This window comes from Rhinopithecus roxellana, chromosome 3, assembly GCF_007565055.1.
Source record: "Rhinopithecus roxellana isolate Shanxi Qingling chromosome 3, ASM756505v1, whole genome shotgun sequence".
In the NCBI taxonomy this organism is placed as follows: domain Eukaryota; kingdom Metazoa; phylum Chordata; class Mammalia; order Primates; family Cercopithecidae; genus Rhinopithecus; species Rhinopithecus roxellana.
Window position 1 is genome coordinate 14,156,727 of NC_044551.1, and position 20,696 is coordinate 14,177,422.

The 20,696-nt window shown below is 43.7% G+C and overlaps 1 protein-coding gene across 1 annotated transcript in view; it reads right to left on the reverse strand.

The window, feature by feature from the left end:
* Positions 1–8,309: 8,309 nt before the first annotated feature.
* Positions 8,310–20,696, reverse strand: part of LOC104668119 (probable palmitoyltransferase ZDHHC11B) — a 91,480-nt gene continuing 79,093 nt past the window's right edge. The window contains exons 17-18 of the mRNA XM_030927084.1: positions 15,552–15,616; positions 8,310–10,150 (exon numbers count right to left, since the gene is read on the reverse strand). Coding sequence (XP_030782944.1) covers positions 15,559–15,616 — 58 coding nt within the window. The 3' untranslated portion in view covers positions 8,310–10,150; positions 15,552–15,558. The remainder of the gene's footprint in view (positions 10,151–15,551; positions 15,617–20,696) is intronic.

The window sequence follows — 20,696 nt, forward strand, 5'->3', positions numbered from 1 at the left end:
GCTGAGGTGGGGCCGCTCCCACCAGGCCTGCAGCTGGACCTGTCAGGTGTCCACCCACCCCTGGCAGCTGAACGTCCTTTGATGGCCTATGGACTGAGCAGCTTCTGTGGGCCCTGTGGGGGTGTGGCCCACAGCAGGTGAGCAGTCACGGCCCCTTGAGAACCCTAAGCAGCTCCTGTGTGGGTCCTGGGCTGGGGACAAGCTACAGCCTGGGTGCATGGGGCCTGAGGGGGTGGTCAGTGTGACGCCTGTCGCTGAAGGAACGACGTGCCTGCCTGGGTGTGGGGCCTGGAAAGGCTCATGGGGGTGTTGAAGCCGCTCCCACGGGTCATTGGCAGCTTAGGTAAAATGTCTGCCGAGATGTGTGTGTGCACGTGTGTGTGTGTGTGCACATGGATGCGTGTGTTTGTGTATTCCTGTGTGTGAATGTGCACCTGTATGTGTGAGTATGCATGCTGGTGTATGTATGTTGGTATGTGCTCAGCTGCGTATGTTCAGCTGTGTGTCTGTGTGTCTCTGTGTGTTTGCACGAGTGTGTGTCTGCATGTGCCTGTGTCTCTGTGTGAATGTGTGTTTGCACCTGTAGGTCCACGTGCCTGTGTGCCTGTGTGTGCTTGTGTGCACATGCCTGTGTCTGTGTGTTTGCATGTGTGTGCATGTGCCTCTGTGCCTGTGCCCATGTGTCTTTGTGTGTATGTGTATGTGTTTGCACCTGTGTGTGTGCACGTGCCTTGTGTGTTTGGGCTATGATTACATCTGGTTATATTGTTTAAAGAAGCCAAGTTCAATTTCAAGGTTGGAATTGCTGTGGAACATGGAATGAAAGTACAGGTTCTGGGTCTTGCTGCCAGGGAGCGACTCTGACTCCACTATCACACACCTGTGACCCAGGGAAGGGCATTTGAGCCTTGTGGCCTCACTGTTGCCACTGGTCAGATGCTGATGAGGAGGGGAAGCCACATGGGGGGTGTTCAGCCCTAGGCAGAGCTGCTTGGAGCACATTCTTCATATGCCAGCCATTGCTACCTCAGTTCCACAGCCGATGCTAGGGAAGAAGGATGCGGGGACACGGCAACAGGACAGTGTGCTGGGCAGAAAAGATGTGGACAGGAGCCCATGCCTGGCAGAGACACAGAGGACCAGAGAGAGGATGGCGTCGCAGAGCTGAGGGCCGCAGAGAAGGGAGGTGCTTGTGTCTGCAGTGGAGAGGACACACCCCAGCTGGCAAGGGCAGGGGCGGAGGCCCTGGGTGTGGCTGTCAGAGGCAGTGGGCAGTGAGCTCTGTGAAGCCGAGATGGCTCCAAGCAGACCACACGGAGCCGGGTCTGCTTCTGTCCCTGCAATTGTTTTCCCCGCTGCCAGAAGTGGCTTCACTTGTTGTGTGGATGCCCTGCACTCAGCCCGGGACTAGATGGATTCACAGCCAGATTCTACCAAACATACGAAGAACTAATACCAATCCTTCTGAAACTATTCCAAGAAATTGAAGAGGGGGGATATCTCTCTAACTCATTCTGTGAGGCCAGTATCACCCTGGGACCAAAACCAGACAAAGACACAACAAAAAAAGAAAACTCCAGATCAATATCCCTGTGAATACAGTGTAAAAATCCTCAACAAAATACCAGAAAATAGAACCCGACAGCACATCAAAACGGTAATGCACCCTGATCAGGTGGGATTTATCCCAGGCATGCAAATCAATAAATGAGACATGGCACATGAACAGAATTCAGGATAAAAACCAAATGATCATCTAAATAGATGCTTTTGATCAAATTCAGCCTCCCTTCATGATAAAAATTCTCAACAAACTAGAAGGAACATGCATCAACATAATAGAAGCCTTCCATGACAAATCCACAGCCAGCATCATACTTAACAGGGAAAAGTTGAAAGTATTCCCTCTAAGAACTGGTATAAGACCCGGATGCCCACTTTCAGCACTTTTATGCTACATAGTACTGAAAGTCCTGGCCAGAGCAATCAGGCAAGAGAAAGAAATAAAGGGAATGCAAATTGAAGAAGAAGGAGCCCAAACTATCCCTTTCTGTTGGTGAAATGATATTCTGTATAGAAAACCCTAAAGACTTGTATTAGTCCATTTTCACACTGCTGGTAAAGGCATGCCTGAGACTCAGTAATTTATAAACAAAAGGAGGTTTAATGGACTCACAGTTCCACATGGCTGGGGAGGCCTCACAATCATGGTGGAAGGCAAAAGGCAGATCTTACATGGCAGCAGGCAAGAGAGAGAATGAAGGCCAAGTGAGGGGTTTCCCCTATAAAACCGTCAGATCTCGTGAGACTTATTCACTACCATGAGAACAGTGTGGGGAAAGCTGCCCCCGTGATTCAATTCTCTCCCACCAGGTCCCTCCCACAACACATGGGAATTATGGCAGCTACAATTCAAGATGAGAGTTGTGTGGGGACACTGCCAAACCGTATTAAGACTCCACCAAAAAACTCTTAGATTTGATAAATAACATTTAAGGATACAAAATTAATGTACAGAAATCAATAGCATTCTTATACACCAATAACCATCTGGCCAAGAACCGAATCAGGAAGGCAATCTCATTTATTATAGCTACAAAAAATTACCTAGATATATATTTAACCAAGGAAGTGAAAGATCGTTATAAGGAGAACTACAACATGCTGATGAAATAAGTAATACATGACACAAACAGATGGAAACGCATCCCATGCTCATGGATTGGAATAATCAATATTGTTAAAAATTATTATACTGTTCAAAGGAATCAACAGACCCAACACAATCTCTATCAAATTAGAAAAAAAATCCTAAAATTTACATGGAACTCACAAACAGCCTAACTAGCCAAAGCAATCCAAAGCTAAAAGAACAAAGTTGGAGGCATCACATCACCTGGCTTCAAATTATACTACAAGCATATGGTAACCAAAACAGCACGGCAGTAGTACAAACATAGACATATAGATTAATGGAACAGAATAGAGGACTCAGAAATGAAGACACAAAGTCAATAAAAATATACATTGAGGAAATGACACCCTTTTCAATAAATGGTGCTGGGAAAACTGGATTGGCATATGCAGAAGAATGAAACTGGACCAATACCTCTTACCATATACGAATGTTAACTCAAGATGGATTGAAGACCTAAACATAAGACCCAAAACTATAAAAATCCTAGAAGAAAACTTAGGAAAAATTCTTCTGGACATTGACCTAGGCAAATAATTTATGACCAAGTCCTCAAAGCAACTGTAACAAAAACAAAAATAGACAAATGGAACTTAAACTTCTGCACAGCAAAGAAACTATCAACAGGGTAAATATACAACCTGCAGAATGGGAAAATAGTTGCAAACTATGCATCTAACAAAGGGCTAATATCTAGAATCTACAAGGAAGTCAAACCAAATAAGCCCATTAAAAAGTGGGCAAAGGATATGAACAGACATTTTTCCAAAGAAGACACAAAAGTGGTCAAAAAACATGAAAAAATGCTCAACATCACTAATTATCAGAGAAAGGCAAATTAAAATCATAATGCAATACCATCTTAGACCAATCAGAATGGCTATAATTAAAGTCTAAAAACAAGAGATTTTAGTGAAGATGTGGAGAAAGGGGAATGCTACTGGGAAGGTAAATCAGTATAATCTTTCTGGAAAACAGTATGGAGATTTCTCTAATAGAACCACTATTTGGTTCAGCAACTCCACTAATCGGTGTATACCCAAAGGGAAAGAATTAATTATATCAAAAACCACCTGCACTTGTATGTTTATCACAATACTATTCACAACAGAAAAGATAATGGATCAACCTAAGCATCCATCAGTGGAGGACCGGTTAAAGAAAATGTAGCATATACACACAAGGTAATACTACCCCTTCATAATAAAGAATGAAATCATATCTTTTGAGCAACATGGATAGAGGCCATTATCCTGAGTGAAATAACTCAGAAACAAAAAGTCAAATACCACATGTTCTCACATATAAGTGGCAGCTAAACAATGTGTACACATGGACATATGGAGTGGAATAATAAGACACTGGACACTCCAAAAGGTGGGAGGGTGGAAGGGGGTGAGAGTTGAAAAAATTACTTATTCAGTACAATGTTCACTATTCAGTCGATGGGTACACTAAAAGCCCAGATGTCACCACTATGCAATATATGCATGGAAGAAATCTGCACTTCTACCCCTTACATCTATAAACACTTTAAAACTCTGTTCTTAAATAACTGCATCTCAGAATGAGATTTTGTCTTATCTGCATCCCCGAATAAGATTTACTTAGGTGTGGATTTCTTCTTTTTATTTATGCAGCTTGTCATAATTAACTCATCATATACCTGTGGATTTGTGTCTTTTGTCAGTTCTGTGAAATCCTCAGGAATACTGATAGGACTCCAGAAATATCCAACACCAGAGAAGGCAACAATTTTTGACATCCAATCAGAAATATTAGGCATACAAACAAGTGGGAAAATAGGAGCCATAAGGAGACCAATTAGTCTATTAAAACTGATCCAGAACAGACACAAAGGCATTAAAACAATATCAAAACTGTATTCCACATATTGTAAAAGCTAATTTGAGGCACGGAAGATATAACACCACTCTGGATCATTGTTCGAGAGGTGAAAGCTACAATGTATAAAATAAGAACTGCACTGCATGGGATTAATGGCCCATTAGATGTTAAAGAAAAAAAAGATTATTCATTGTGAAACCATAGCAATATGAACGATCTGAAATGAAACCAAAAGAAAAGAGGATTAAAAAAATTAAGCCAAATAATCTGTAATCTGTGGGACAACTTCACGTGGCTTAATATATATTTAATTGAAGTCCCTGAAGGAGAGAAGAAAACATGAGTAATGAGGGTAGTGCATTAAAAACGATGTTTGGAAAAATAATGACAACATTTTTTTCCAAACTGGATGTTAACTATAAACCTAGAGATGCAAGAAGTTCAATGCACCTCAAGCACAAGTACCATTGAATAAAATTACATCATGTCTCATTATAATCAAATTGCTCAGTCCCAATGATAAATAGAAATTTTAAAAGCAGACAGGAAAAATTGTCAAAGTATGTAGAGGGGAACACTGGTCCATCCCATAGAAGTTATTTCAGACTTGTTGAGGCTAGTAAGCCGTGTTTTGGGCAATATTCCTTGTGTGCCTAAGGAGAATGCACATTTTCTACTAATAATAAATGAGCTTCCAGTTCCACAGATGTCCCATAAATCAAGCCTGTAAATGGTGTTGTCCAAATCTATATTTTTATTATTTTAAAAATATGGTTGACCTAACAGTGATTGAGTTGCATTGAAAACTTCCATAAGTGATAATTTTTTCTAAATTATTTCCTGTGGGCTCTGTGTTTGCTTTACATGTTTCCCCTCAATAAACACATCTTTTTTGACGTCCCATTAGTGTAGGATTGTTGGTGGTCAACTTGGCTTTTATTTATCTGAAAATATGATTAATTTGCTCTTTTTCCTTTTTTTTTTTTTTTGAGACGGAGTCTCGCTCTGTCGCCCAGGCTGGAGTGCAGTGGCCGGATCTCAGCTCACTGCAAGCTCCGCCTCCCGGGTTCACGCCATTCTCCTGCCTCAGCCTCCCGAGTAGCTGGGACTACAGGCGCTGCCACCTCGCCCGGCTAGTTTTTTGTGTTTTTTAGTAGAGACGGGGTTTCACCGTGTTAGCCAGGATGGTCTCGATCTCCTGACCTCGTGATCCGCCCGTCTTGGCCTCCCAAAGTGCTGGGATTACAGGCTTGAGCCACCGCGCCCGGCCTCTTTTTCCTAAAAATAGTGTTGCTGGGTACATAATTCCAGGTCAAAAGTTTTTTTTTTTGTTTTTTTTTTTTTTTTGTCACACTTTGTACATATTACTATTTATCTACCTACTGTTGTTACCATTAACACATCTGCTGTCTCATTGCTTTTCCTTCTGTGGATGATTTGTTGTTTCTTTCTGGTTGTTTTTAAAGTTAGATTTTGTTTTGTGTTCCGCCTTACCCTACAATGCATCTAGGCCTGGATTTCTTATTTCCATTTGTGCAGCTTGTCATGAATTACTCATCATGAATACCTATGGATTCAGGTCTCTTGTCAATAATTACCCAGGTTCAGTTATTTCTTTATAGCAATGCAACAATGGGTTCATTCAGAAAATTGGCACTGAGGAGCAGGACATTGCTATAAAGATACCTGAAAATGTGGTAGCAGGTTTGGAACTGGGTAATGAGCAGAGGTTGGAAGACTTTGGAGGGCTCAGAAGAAGACAGAAAAGTGAGGGAAAGTTTGGAACTCAGTGACTCATTAAGGGGCTGGAAGCAAAATGCAGATAGAAATATGGATAATGAAGGCCAGGCTGACAAGGTCTCAGATGGAAACGAGGAAGTTATTGGGAACTGGAGCAAAGGTCACCCTCGTGTGCCTTAGCAAAGAGCTTGGCTGCATTGTATTCGTGTCCTAGTGATCTGTGGAAGTTTGAACTTAAGAATGGTAACTTAGGGTGTCTGGCAGAAGACATTTCTAAGCAGCTCAACATTCAAGAAGTGGCATGGCTGCTTCTAATCACCTATGATCAGATATGGGAGCAAATGAATGACTTAAAGTTAGAATTTATACCTACAAGGAAAGCAGGGTGTAACAGTTTGGAACATTTGCAGCTTAGCCATGTGGTAGAGAAAGGAAAAAATGTTTTCAGGAGAGGAATCCAAACAGGCTGCAGAGCAACCACCTATTAGAGAGATTTGCATGGCTAAAAGGGAGCCAAGTGCTAATATCCAAGACAATGGGAAAAAGACCTTGAAGACATTTCAGAGATCTTTGCAGTAGCCCCTCCCATCACAGGCCCAGAGGCCAAGCAGAAAAGAATGGCTTAATGGGCCAGGACTAGGGCCCTGATGCCCTGTGCAGCCTGGGGACACTGGTACCTGTATCCCAACTTCTTCAGGTGGTTCAGTGGTGGTTCAACAGTCTCCAGGTACAGTGTGGACTGCTGCTCTAGAGGGTAAGCCTTGGTGACTTCCAAGTAGTGTGAACTCTGCAGGAACACAGAACACAAGAGTGAAGGGGGATTGGCAGCTTCCCTCTAGATTACAGAGGATGTGTGGGAAAACCTGGCTGCCCAGGCAGAAGCCTGCTGCAGCGGCAGAGCCCTCACAGAGATACTCTATGAGGGCAATGCTGGGAGGAAATGTAGGGTTGGAGCCCACACAGACTCCTCCAGGGCACTGCGTAGTGGAGCTACGGGTAGAGGGCCTCTGCCCTCCAGACCCCAGAATGTTTGATCTACTGGCAGCAGCCTCAGCCTGGAAAAGCCACAAGTACTTAACTCTAACCCATGAGATTGGCTGCAGGGGCCGCAAGCTGCAAAGGCACAGGGGTGGAGCTGTACAAGGCCTTGGGAGCCCACGCCTCACACCAGTGTGCCTCATGAAGTCAAAGGAGATTATTTTGGAACTTTAAGGTTTAATGTGTGCCCTGCTGAGTTTCGGACTTGCTTGGGGCCTGTAGCCTCTTTCTTTTGGCCAGTATTTTCCTCTTGGAATACGTATGTTTACCCAGTACCTGTACCATCATTGTATCCATTGTCTGCGAAGTAAATAACTTGTTTTTGATCTCACAGGCTCATAGGTGGAAGGAACTCATCTCCAGAGGAGCCTTTAGACTTGGCATTTTGATTGAGTTGATCCTGGAATGAGTTTAGACTTTCAGGGACTATTGGGAAGGGATGATTGCATGTTGCAAGGTGAGTTGGACATGAGATTTGAGGGACCAGGGGTGGAATGATATAGCTTGGATGTTTGTCCCCTCCAAGTCCCACGTTGAGATGTAATCCCCAGTGCTGGAGGTGGGGCCTGGTGGGAGGTGTTTGAATCATGGGAGCAGGTTCCTCATAAATAGTTTAGTGCCATCCCCTTGGTGATGAGTGAGTTCTTGCTCTGGTCGTTCACTTGAGATCTGGTCATTTAAAAATGTATGGCACCCCCGCCAACCCCACCACTCTCTCTTGCTCCTGCTCTCACTACATGACGTGTTGGTTCCCACCCCACCTCCTGCCATGACAGAAGCTTCCTGAGGCCTCACCAGAAGCCAAGCAGATACCAGCACCGTGCTTCCTGTACAGCCTGCAGAGCTGTGAGCCAGTTAAACCTGCTTTTAGAATAAATTACCCAGCCTCAGGTATTTCTTTATAGAAACACAAAAACAGCCCAATGTCATAGATATATTTAGAAAACTGATTATCTTTTAAAATATGACTACAGATTAAATTGCAGAGTTCATTAAAATATAGAGGATGCCTGCAGTTCTCTGGTCTTCTCTTGACTCTTGTTGTCTACTAAGATAAGAAGTCTGGGCTAGGCTGAAGAACTCAGAATCCAGATATGGGGTTTCCCAGTACTGTGCTCCCATTTCTCAGTACTGTGTGCTCCTATTTTCCAGAACCGTGCTCTCATTTCCCAGTACTGACCTCCCATTTCACAGTACTGTGTGCCTTCATTTCTCCATACTATGCTTCTATTTCCCAGTACTGTGGGCTCCCATTTCTCATACTGTGCTCCCATTTCTCAGTACTCCCATTTCTCAGTACTGTGCTCCCATTTTCCAGTACTATGCTCCCATTTCCCAGTGCTGTGTGCTCCCATTTCCCAGTACTGTGTTCTCCCATTTCCCAATACTACGTGCTCCCATTTCCCAATACTGTGTTCTCCCATTTCCCAGACTCTGTGCTCCCATTTCCCAGCACTGTGTTCCCATTTCCCAGCACTGTGCTCCCATTTCCCAGTACTGTGTTCTCCCATTTCCCAGTACTGTGTTCTCCCATTTCCCAATACTATGTGCTCCCATTTCCCAATACTGTGTTCTCCCATTTCCCAGTACTCTGTGCTCCCATTTCCTAGTACTGTGTTCCCATTTCCCAGCACTGTGCTCCCATTTCCCAGTACTCTGTGCTCCCATTTCTCAGTACTCCCATTTCTCAGTACTGTTCTCCCATTTCCCAGTACTATGCTCCCATTTCCCAGTGCTGTGTGCTCCCATTTCCCAGTACTGTGTGCTCCCATTTCCCAATACTGTGTTCTCCCATTTCCCAGACTCTGTGCTCCCATTTCCTAGTACAGTGTTCCCATTTCCCAGCACTGTGCTCCCATTTCCCAGTACTGTGTTCTCCCATTTCCCAGTACTGTGTTCTCCCATTTCCCAGTACTGTGTTCTCCCATTTCCCAATACTATGTGCTCCCATTTCCCAATACTGTGTTCTCCCATTTCCCAGTACTCTGTGTTCCCATTTCCTAGTACTGTGTTCCCATTTCCCAGCACTGTGCTCCCATTTCCCAGTACTCTGTGCTCCCATTTCTCAGTACTCCCATTTCTCAGTACTGTTCTCCCATTTCCCAGTACTATGCTCCCATTTCCCAGTGCTGTGTGCTCCCATTTCCCAGTAATGTGCTCTCATTTCGCAGTGCCGTGTGCTCCCGTTTCCCAGTCCTGTGCTCCCATTTCCCAGTCCTCTGTGCTCTCATTTCCCAGTGCTGTGCTCCCATTTCCCAGTACTGTGTTCTCCCATTTCCCAATACTATGTGCTCCCATTTCCCAGTACTGTTCTCCCATTTCCCAGTACTCTGTGCTCCCATTTCCTAGTACTGTGCTCCCATTTCCCAGTACTATGCTTCCATTTCTGAGTACTATGCTTCCATTTCCCAGCACTGTGCTCTCATTTCTCAGTACTGTGCCCACACGTGTGATCCAATACCCCCGGCCCATCAGCTCTTCTTGAGCAGCAAGAGGCCCTGCAGCTGGCTGGCTGGCTGGATAGCACAGTTAAGCAGGTAGCCGTATCCTGTGCAGTTGCTGGCAGCCCATCATCCTGGAGATGTAACCCCGCCTGCCAGGCTTGCTCTTCTTTGGTTGTGATGATGATGACAGTGATGGATGCTGGGCTCTGAGGGTCCTGGTTCCTTCGAAGGACATACAGGGGCCTCTGAGATGATGGGCTCTGGTTGCTGGCCTGTGGCATGTGCAGGAGCAGGAAGCTTTGCAAGGTAGACTCTCCAGGCAGGACCTTGATGCAGGGGTGGGGTTTCAGGGTGGAAGACCTGGATCACAGGGGCACCTCAGCTTCTGCAGGACAAAACAAAGTCACTCTTTGAGCAGCCACCAGGGAGGGAGCTCAGCTCTACTTGTGATGGAAACCCACCAGTGGCTTTTATCCCACCCTCTTCCCTGGAGAGGCAGGGCTGGTTTCTGGGAGGATCATCACCTTGGCTTAGCCCCACTCCCAGCTGGGTCTAGTGAGAGTCCTCCTGAGCAAGGCTCCTGCCCTCCCCATCCTTCCAGAAAGCTTAGAGATGAGCGCACGACTGACATAGGCCATTTTCTATTGTTCTTCTTGGGAAATATATCTTTTTTTTTTTTTTTCAATATGTTTAATTTTAACAATGTTTCCACATGACTTTATAAATGAGAGCTATTTTTATTTATAGTTTATTACAAATCCACTGAGAAGTCTGGAATGTATGGAATCAGAGAGCTAGATCAAAAAACATGGTTGAACAGCAAAAATTAGATGTAAGTAGAATTTCAATTTATAATTTACATTAATAACTCTCATTTCCTTTGCTTTTTAGTTTTTTGCGTGGTTTTAATCCTCTTATATCTTTTTGAAAGACAACCCATCTTTTATCACTACATATTTTAAAAAACATTTCCTTTGGCCTGGTGCGGTGGCTCACGCCTGTAATCCCAGCACTTTGGGGGGCCAAGGTGGGTGGATCATGAGGTCAGGAGATCGAGATCTTCCTGGCTAATATGGTGAAACCCCGTATCTACTAAAAATACAAAAAATTAGCCGGGGGTGGTGGCGGGTGCCTGTAGTCCCAGCTACTCAGGAGGCTGAGGCAGGAGAATGGCGTGAACCCGGAAGGTGGAGCTTGCAGTGAGCCGAGATCACACCCTTGCACTTCAGCCTGGGCGACAGAGCGAGACTCCATCTAAATATATATATTGTATATATATTTTTTCTTAAAAATATATATGTATATAAATTTTTTCTTTAAAGCATTTATCAATTGAGTTATGTTGTGTCTAGAATTTTATTTACCCTTCTTGGATTCACTGCACTTTAAAAATCTGTGAGTTGGTGTCTTCTAACAATATTGGCAAATTCTCAGCCTAATCTCCTTAAATACGACCTCTTCCCAATTTTCTCTTTTCTGTTTCTGGGACTCTAACTAAACATAACACAGTCTTCAAACTGTATTCTCATTAATGTCTTTCACATTTCCCATTTCTGTCACTTTGTGTCTATTTCAGTAATTTGTTCACCTCTAGATTCTAGTTCTCTAATTCACTTTTCAATTGTGTCTATTTTGTTGTCAAATCCATCCATCAATTAAAAAAAAATCAGTGATATTTCTCATTTGTATTAGTTTTATTTGGTATTTTTCCACATCTGCTTGGTAATTTAAAAAATAGTTTTCTGTTCTCTCCAGATATTTTTGAGTTTGTGTTTTCTTTATGTTTTGGTCGGCCAAATTCAATATCTGAAGTATTTGTGTGTCTGTTTCTACTATGGTTTCTGTTGCTTCTCACTCACAGTGCTTTGTTTTCACGTGCGGTGAGTTATTTTTCATTGAGAGTTGCTCATTCGCTTGTAGTTTTATTTGTGAGAAATCTTTGAGCCTTAGGATGAAGGTTTGTTACTCCGAAGGAATGATGCTTGGCCCCTGGGAATGATCAGTGCAGAATCAGTCTACGTTAAACTCTCAGCTTGGGGAGTTTCGGTCACCCACCTCGTACACAGTTAGGGACAACCTTTGCTCCAAATACTCGGCAGTGTTTTTTCTCTTTTTCTTTCAGCTCCAGGGCTCGAGATGACTGATCACTCCTGATTCCTTTGCGGGTGGAGAAGTGAGTTACTTCCACTTTGCCACTGCAATGAGGGTACCGCCATCTGGGGGTGCCAACTTTAAGAGATTACTGATTGGCTTGCCATTTTGGCTGTGCTCTCAGCTTGATCTTCTCTTTTTGCCTCTTGTAAAGCTGAAGTTCACCAGGTTTCCCAAACACCCTCGGGGCAAAGGCCAGCTGCACTCCCCACTGGGTTTCTCTCTGGGTTCCTCTGTGCCTTCAACCCCGGCCTGAAAATTCCTTATGTCGCCTCAGTTCATTGATGCCTTTAAGAATACTTACACTCGCACTCATATGGACACGGACACGCACACACCCAACTTCTCGCACTCACATGGACACAGACACGCATGCGCGCACACACACAACCCTAACTTCCTCAGACACGCACGCGCACACACACACCCCCACTTCTCGCACTCACATGGACACGGACACGCACACACCCAACTTCTCGCACTCACATGGACACAGACACGCATGCGCGCACACACACAACCCTAATTTCCTCGGACACACACGCGCACACACACACCCCCTAACTTCTCGCACTCACATGGACATAGACACGCACGCGCACACACCCCCTAACTTCTTGCACTCACATGGACACGCACGCGCACACACCCCCTAACTTCTCGCACTCACATGGACATAGACACGCACGCGCACACACCCCCTAACTTCTCGCACTCACATGGACATAGACACGCACGCGCACACACCCCCTAACTTCTTGCACTCACATGGACACGCACGCGCACACACCCCCTAACTTCTCGCACTCACATGGACATAGACACGCACGCGCACACACCCCCTAACTTCTCGCACTCACATGGACGCGGAAACGCGCGCACACACCCCCTAACTTCTCGCACTCACATGGACATAGACACGCGCACACACACACCCCCTAACTTCTTGCACTCACATGGACACGCACGCGCGCACACCCCCTAACTTCTCGCACTCACATGGACATAGACACGCACGTGCACACACCCCCTAACTTCTCGCACTCACATGGACATAGACACGCACGCGCACACACCCCCTAACTTCTCGCACTCACATGGACATAGACACGCACGTGCACACACCCCCTAACTTCTCGCACTCACATGGACATAGACACGCACGCGCACACACCCCCTAACTTCTTGCACTCACATGGACACGCACGCGCACACACCCCCTAACTTCTCACACTCACATGGACGCGGAAACGCACGCGCGCACACACACACACAACCCTAACTTCCTCAGTTTTCAGAGCATTGTCCAATCCTGGTAAGTGACTTGCCACGTGACTAGAACCTCAGGCTTCGTATCACTACCTTCTTTCTTTCCCCTCCCTTTTCCCTTTATGCCATCAGTCTGTATTCCACGATCTTTAAAATCTACCTTAAGTCCTTTCTGGGATTATGTAAAAATCAGACAACTCTCTTAGCCACCATTTCCTTTTCTAGAGATACGAGTGACTGACTCCTACCCACAGGCACTTTGAGAAGGGGAAGGCATACTGAAGAAGTGTTTCATGTGGGCTACAGTAATTCACAACTGTAAGACGTTATCACAGCCAACATTTGCTGTATAAAACCCTAGTGGTGAATATTTGTTTTTGAATGAGGCTAAATCATTTCAAAAGCACCCTAGGAAAACCAGATGCTTCAGAAATGATTTAGCCTCATTCAAACATAATGCAAATGATAAAGAACATGCAAACAATAAATAATGTGACCTGAAATTATCTGTAACTTCAGCAGACAAGCTGTGGTTGGCTGAGTTTGAACTTCTATAAAACACACTGAACCATCTTGTTTCAATCACTAATCAAGCTCTGCCATGGGAACGTGCTCTTTTTGGACATCTGACCCTTCCAAACCTTATGTTGAAATTTGATCTCCAGTGTTGGAGATGGGGCCTCACAGGAGGTGTTTGTGTCATGGGGGTGGACCCCTTGCAAAGAGATTAAAGCCCTCCCGCTGAAAGGAGTGAGTTCAGCTCTAGTAGTTCTTGCTCTAACCAACCCATGGGCTCTTGTTGAAAAGGGCCTGGAGCCTCCTCCACCCCTTCACCTCCCCTCTCTCCATGTGATCTCTGCACATGTCAGCTCCCTTCACCTTCTGCTGTTAGTGGAAGAAGGCTGAGACCATCACCACATACATAGCTCAGTCATCAGAATCATAAGCCAAATACACGTAGTATCAGGTGCGGTTCTGTAGACATTTTACATGAACTCAAGTTGTAGCTTCTTAAGTTTGTCCTCCATATCACTGAGACAGTTTTTTACAGCACCAATTTACTTCATGTTTCCTTGAAAGATTTTGATTTTGCAATTTCATGGTCAGTTTCTTGCAATCTTTCCATATCTCATTCAGCTCCCCTTTGATCTCAGTGGATTTGTCTTCTCATCTCAGCTTGTCTCCAATTATGATTTTGACTCCTGCCTCATTCAGCCCCTGTGCTATGCATCTCAAACACTGTTTTTCTAGAGAACAATTTTCCTAGGTTTGCTGTCTTTCTGGGCTTTCCTGGTGATGTCTATTCCCAGTTCTGCAACATTTTCACAGGATATACACAGAACCATCAGTCCTGACCTCTTGTCCTCTAGGGTGCTGGTCAGGGCTGTGCTGCTGGGAGACCTTGACCTTCCTCAGGGCTCCAGGGCACCCAGCCAGCTGTGGAAGCTGCCTGGAGCACAGGAACTCTGAGGATCCCAGGGCTCTTCATGTTTTCCCCGATCATAGGACTTTTCTTGTATGGATCATGCCTTTGAGGATTCAGTGTGTGTTTATACCCTTTTCCTGTCCAGCTAGTTTTTGGGAGGTGCCTCTCTGAAGCATTGTGAGAAGGCAGGTACTGAATGGTAGAGTTCAGGGTGCAAAGGAGCTTGCTTTGCCTTGGAAAGCACAGGTAACAGCTTAGAGAAAGGGTTGAGGTCTCATTTTCAGATCCTATCATGTCTCGTGTTTCTTAGCTGAGGGGATACAGAAGTGGAGGGAGCGCATGCTCCTCTGGTTTCAAGTGCTCAGGCTTCCTATTCTGATGGCAGAGCATGGCTGGATGGTTTGCCAACTCATGTGTGAGCCTCATAGCAAATTCCTTTAGCCTTCTAGTGAGTAAACTTTCCCCCTGATTCTGGAAGTCAATGATCATTTGTTTCACAGTTAAATTTCACTGCGTTCTATGGATCATCCTCAAGGTTTGAGCAGAAAGCTAGGATAGGTAGGGCCAGAGGCTTCTAATCAGAAACCATCTTAAAATGGCAGGTGTTCATTATTTAAAGTTCTTAGATTAGTACAACTGGGTGAAAATAATTCTTAGACTTAAAGCAAGATGAAAATGAGCGGTCTACAACGTATACATTGTTTACTGCCTAGAAAATAAAGATGAATCGATATTTTCATACCTCGTCTGCCGTGCACTACTTCTAAAGACAGACACGTGGCTCACATTCTGGGGTTACTGTTGACATCAAGAGACAAGGAAACAACAAGCATCCTAGCCCTTGAGTTTGCACTGGTGATTTTTTAAAGAAGATATTGCACTCTCTAGAGAACCAAACTTGGGTAGATTTCAACGTGACCCGTACTGCCACATATCTCACCTGAATCTCAGTCTTCACTTTCAGCACTGTCGGTTTTCACGGGCTGTCTTCGTTCTTGTTGCAGCCTGTTTGCGATGTTCAGAAAGAGAAACAACAGAGAACGTGTGATGGAATGTTTGTTATACTGCCGAAGTGGACAACATGTGTAAACGAGAGTACAGTTCAGAGATGAGCTTGTGACGGGGGCAATCGCTTCACCTCGCTGAGTTTTGGAGCCTTCGTTTTTGTGAAGATAGTGATAAGACCGCACTACTGGAAGAATGTTGCTTTTTCTTCTGCCTGTGTGCTGATACAGCGACAAAGAGTGCTTTCCCTGATCAATAAGAGGGTCTTGTGGTAGCCAAGGAGGCTAGTTTGGATTTCTAGCATGAAAAGTGGAGAAACATGGGCCCACAAGAGGTCATCCCGTGCCTGGCACCTTCTTCTCACAACTCTTGCTTGATTGTGGTGAGTTCTGGCTGTCAGGGAGCCTGAAGTGCTTTCACACCCACATCTTGAGTAAGGTGTTTTGCTCTCTGCCCTGATGCTACACCAGCCCAGCCAGCCAAGGACTTGATGGCTTATATGTGCTGGCCAGGTGGCAGGAGAAGTGACTGTGTTGCTGCCCAGACTTTGCAAAGGTTTGGAGTTCGGGCTTATCTTAACTTGCAATGCTGAATGTGTCAGGAATTAGAGACCAGAAATGTGCAAAATCTTGCTTTGAAAGTTTTTGAAAGACCCACAAGCAAAAAAGTCACTAGGAGACTTCTAAATCAAAACAGCCTATCTATCACATGCTAAAGTCCCCCTTCTCTGATCCAATCCTTACAAATTATAATCAGGATATAAATGGATCTATAAATGAGTAAAGACAGGACATCAAAGAAAAGCAAGAAGGGAAACCTTTGTTGGATCAGAAATGATAACTCCTAGAAGGAAAGAATGCAAATGGAAGCCAGTGCAGAAGGCATTCGTCAGGAGCGTGCTGCCGAACCTGGAAGAGCCCCCCAGGAATTGCCAGTGAGGAGCAGTGGATGCTCAGCTGGGCAGGGGCTCCTGATGGGACAATTAGCTGGGGGACTTGCAGGTTGAGCAGCCAGGCAGTGAATGCTACTGCAAAACTTCCCAAACCATAGGCAACAATGGGAGTGTCTGCCACCAGATTATTGCAGTGGGCGCAGTAGTCTTGGTAGACACAGAGAAGTACAACGAAAAAATGTACAGAAGGAAGTGACAGGACTCAATAAACAAAGGAGAGCTAAGGTACCACCAAACCAATCCAAAAATTACTGAGAATAAAGAGAAAATAAAATATTAATTTGAAGTGAAAATAAAAGCATGACAAAGTATGAGAGGTGGAGGATTGTGAAATTGAGCTTGGTGAGGAAGAATGTAGATAATGTTGTAAAACTGTGTTTAAGTCTGTACATAAAAATGCAGAGGTAGTTTACCTAAGGACAAAATGGTATTGTAGGAAGCTATAGAGGCTCGTCCTTCCACTGGAACAACCACTGAGCTACAAAGAGCAATTGCAATGAATTATTTGGAAACTCTGGAACCTGGTCAGGCATCTATGGGAGAATGCTTGAAGAAAGGAGAAGCTGGCCTGGTGCGGTGGCTCACGCCTGTAATCCCAGCACTTTGGGAGGCCAAGGCGGGCTGAACACGAGGTCAGGAGATCAAGACCATCCTGGCTAATATGGTGAAACTCTGTCTCTACTAAAAATAAAAAAAAATTAAAAAAAAAAAAAATCACCTGGGTGTGGTGGTGGGCGCTTGTAGTCCCAGCTACTCAGGAGGCTGAGGCAGGAGAATGGTGTGAACCCGGGAGGTGGAGCTTACAGTGAGTGGAGATTGCGCCACTGCACTCTAGCCTGGGTGACAGAGCAAGACTGCCTTAAAAAAAAAAAGAGAGAAAAGAAAAAGGAAAGAGGAAAGAAGGAAAGAGCAAAAGAGCGAAAGAGCGAAAGAGCGAGCTGCTGGTCCTTTGTGAGTGGTGGACATGAGCCAGCTACCACCTCCATTTCTTAGTCTTGCTGTGCCTATAAGGGCAGCAACCCACATTCCTGGAGCAGCTGGCTGATGTCAGAGTGAGCATCAGGGACCTTGTCCTCAAAAAATTTGACGTGGTACATGCCCTGAGGGATCAATACAGAGGCTTGCCTTGGTTTTGATCCACTTGGCAGCAGTGGCTTCCTCCAGCAGCATCCACTGGAAGATTTAAAGAGACAGACCTTCCCCCTTGTTTGTAGCTAGATATTTGAGGAAATCTTTGGTAGTTCACTAACTGGTCATAGAGATAAAGGAAGAACAACTTCAGTGACAAGAAATACACATTTTGCAAAAGCAGTTTGAAAAAGTCACAAACTGATGGATCCAGCCTTTAACAAGAGAAAATCCACAGTCCCAGAGCAGGAGAAGCCCTTGATTTTAAGAGTTACCACATCATGATACTCAGAATATCCAGTTTTTAACAAAAAATTATAGAGCATATAAAGAAATAGAATAATATGGCCCATTCACAGGAGAAAAAAACTTGGCCTAAACTATGTCTGTGAAAGCTCAGACATTTGAATTACTAGTCAAAGACATTAAAGCAGCTGTCTTAAATATGCTCAGTGAACTAAAGGAAGTCACTGACAAATAACTAACTAAAATAGGAAAATTACACATGAGCAAATTAGATTATTAATAGAGACAGAAATTATATATTTTTAAAAAAACAAAAAGAAACTGGAGGTGGAAAGTACATAACTGAAATAAAAAGTTCATTAAAAGATTTCAACAGATTTGAGCAAGTGGAAGAAAGGATCAGCTAACTTGAAGACAACTGAAATTACTCTGTCTGAGAAACAGAAAAAAAAAAGCATGAAAGAAAATGAACAGAGCTTGAAGGAACTGTGAGATACCATCAAGGGTACCAACATATGCAACACAGGAGTCTCTAAAGGAGAAAAGGAAAGAGGCAGAAAAATACAGTGTTCCCCCATTATCAGCCGTTTTGTTTTCTGCACTTTCAGTTACCTTTGGGCAACCACAGTCCAATAATATTAAATGGAAAATTCCAGAAATAAACAATTCACAAGTTTTAAATTGTGTGTAGTTCTCAGTAGCATGATGAAATGTCATTCTGCCCTGCTCTGCCCACTCAGGACATGAATAATCCCTTTGTCCAGCATATCCATGCTGTATACACTATCTGCCCAGTAATGTACAGGAAAAAAAACATACTGTATACAGAGTTTGGTACAATCTACAGTTTCAGATATTCACTGGGATTCTTGGAACGTATCCCCCACAGATAATGGGGGAACAGGAGACCACTGTATTTAAAGAAATAATGGCTGAAAACTTCCCAAATCTAATTAAAGAAATGAATCTACACATCCAAGGAGCTCAACGAATTCCAAGCAGGCTATACTCCAAAAGATCTATGCCAAGACACATTACAGTTGGATTGTCAACACATAGACAATGAGAGAATTTTGAAGGCAGGCAGATAGAAGTGACTAATCACAATCAAGGTGTCCTTAATAAAATTATCTGGTGATTTCTCAATAGAAACTAAGGAGGCTCAAAGGCAGTGGGGTGACATATTTAAATGCCCTGGAAGGGGGAAAACACCTGTCAATCAAGAATTCTGTATGTGACAAATCTATCCTTCCAGAATGAAGCAATAACTAAGACATTCTCAGATAGACAAAAGTTGAGGGAATTCATTACCAGTAGACCTACCCTAAAAGAAATGTTAAAGAAATTATTTAGTCTTAAATGAAGAGACACTAGACAGTAACTCAAAACCATACAAAGAAATAAAGAACATAGGTAAATATACAAGTCAATAATATTGTATATAATATTACAGGTATTTATAATATATAAATTACAAGTCAATAATTTTGGCTTGTGACTCTTTTTTTTCTATAAAATTTAAAAGTCAAATGCATAATACAATAACTATAAACATTGTTAATAGGGGCACACTGTATAAAGGTGTAATCAATGACAACAGCAATATACAGGGTGAGGGATGGAGATGGATAAAAGCAGTGTTTGTGTACTATTGAAACTAAGTTGGAGCTGACTGTAGTGGCTTACACCTGTAATCTCAGCCTTTGGGAAGCTAAAGTGGGAGGATCGTGTGAGACCAGGAGTTCAAGTCCAGCCTGGGCAATATAATGATACCCCATTTCCACAAAAAACAATTTAAAATTAGCTAAGTGTGGTGATGTGTGCCTGTAGTCCTAGTTACTTGGAGGTCTGAGGTGGAAAGATTGCTTGAGCCCAGGAGTAGGAGGTTGCAGTGAGTTAAGACTGTGCACTCCAGCCTGGGCAACAGAGCAAGTTCAGTCTCAAAAAAAAAATCTAAGTTGGTATTCAAACTATGGTGTTATAAGTTTAAGATATTAATTATTATCCCCAATGTAACCACTAGGAAGATAACTGAAAAATGTACAAAAAGGAAAGAACAAACGGATCAAAATGGAACATTACAAACATTCAACTAAAGAATTTTTAAATGGGCAGGAATTGAGAAATAAAAAATATATACGATACACAGAATGCAAAAAGCTAAATAGCAGAAGTGAATCATTTCTTATCAGTAATTACTTTAAATATTATACACACACACACACACACACACATACATATATATATATATATATATATATATATATATATATATAGCTTGAACTTTTTAATTAAAAGTCAGAGATTGGGAGATTGGATTTTTAAAAAGCTGAAGTGCCTTGGACAAAGATGCTGAGTTAAAAGAGGTTGTCTTCCCCACTGAATAATGGAGAAGCTCCAGGGTCCCAAGATACGGTGGGTCCCAGGGGTCCCAGTGAAAGGGGGAGGAGTGAGGATGGGGTTGGGATGTGAGGTTAAGCACAAGGGTGGTAGCTAAGTATCCATATATGGAACATGTTGCTGACCCCACACAGCAAGCAGCTAGCCTCTGCCAACCCACAGGAGATAAGAAGGGTCTGATGTCAGGACACCAGAGGTATGTCAGGTGGGAGAATGGGGGACGCGCTGGAAAGGAAAGAGTGGGGTTTGTGACCATAATACTGAATAGAGTCTTTCGTGGGAGAGAGAGGGAGTACTTACTTCTCAGAACTTATGAAGCTATGGGAAATAAGATGATAAGAAATTCGTTAATAG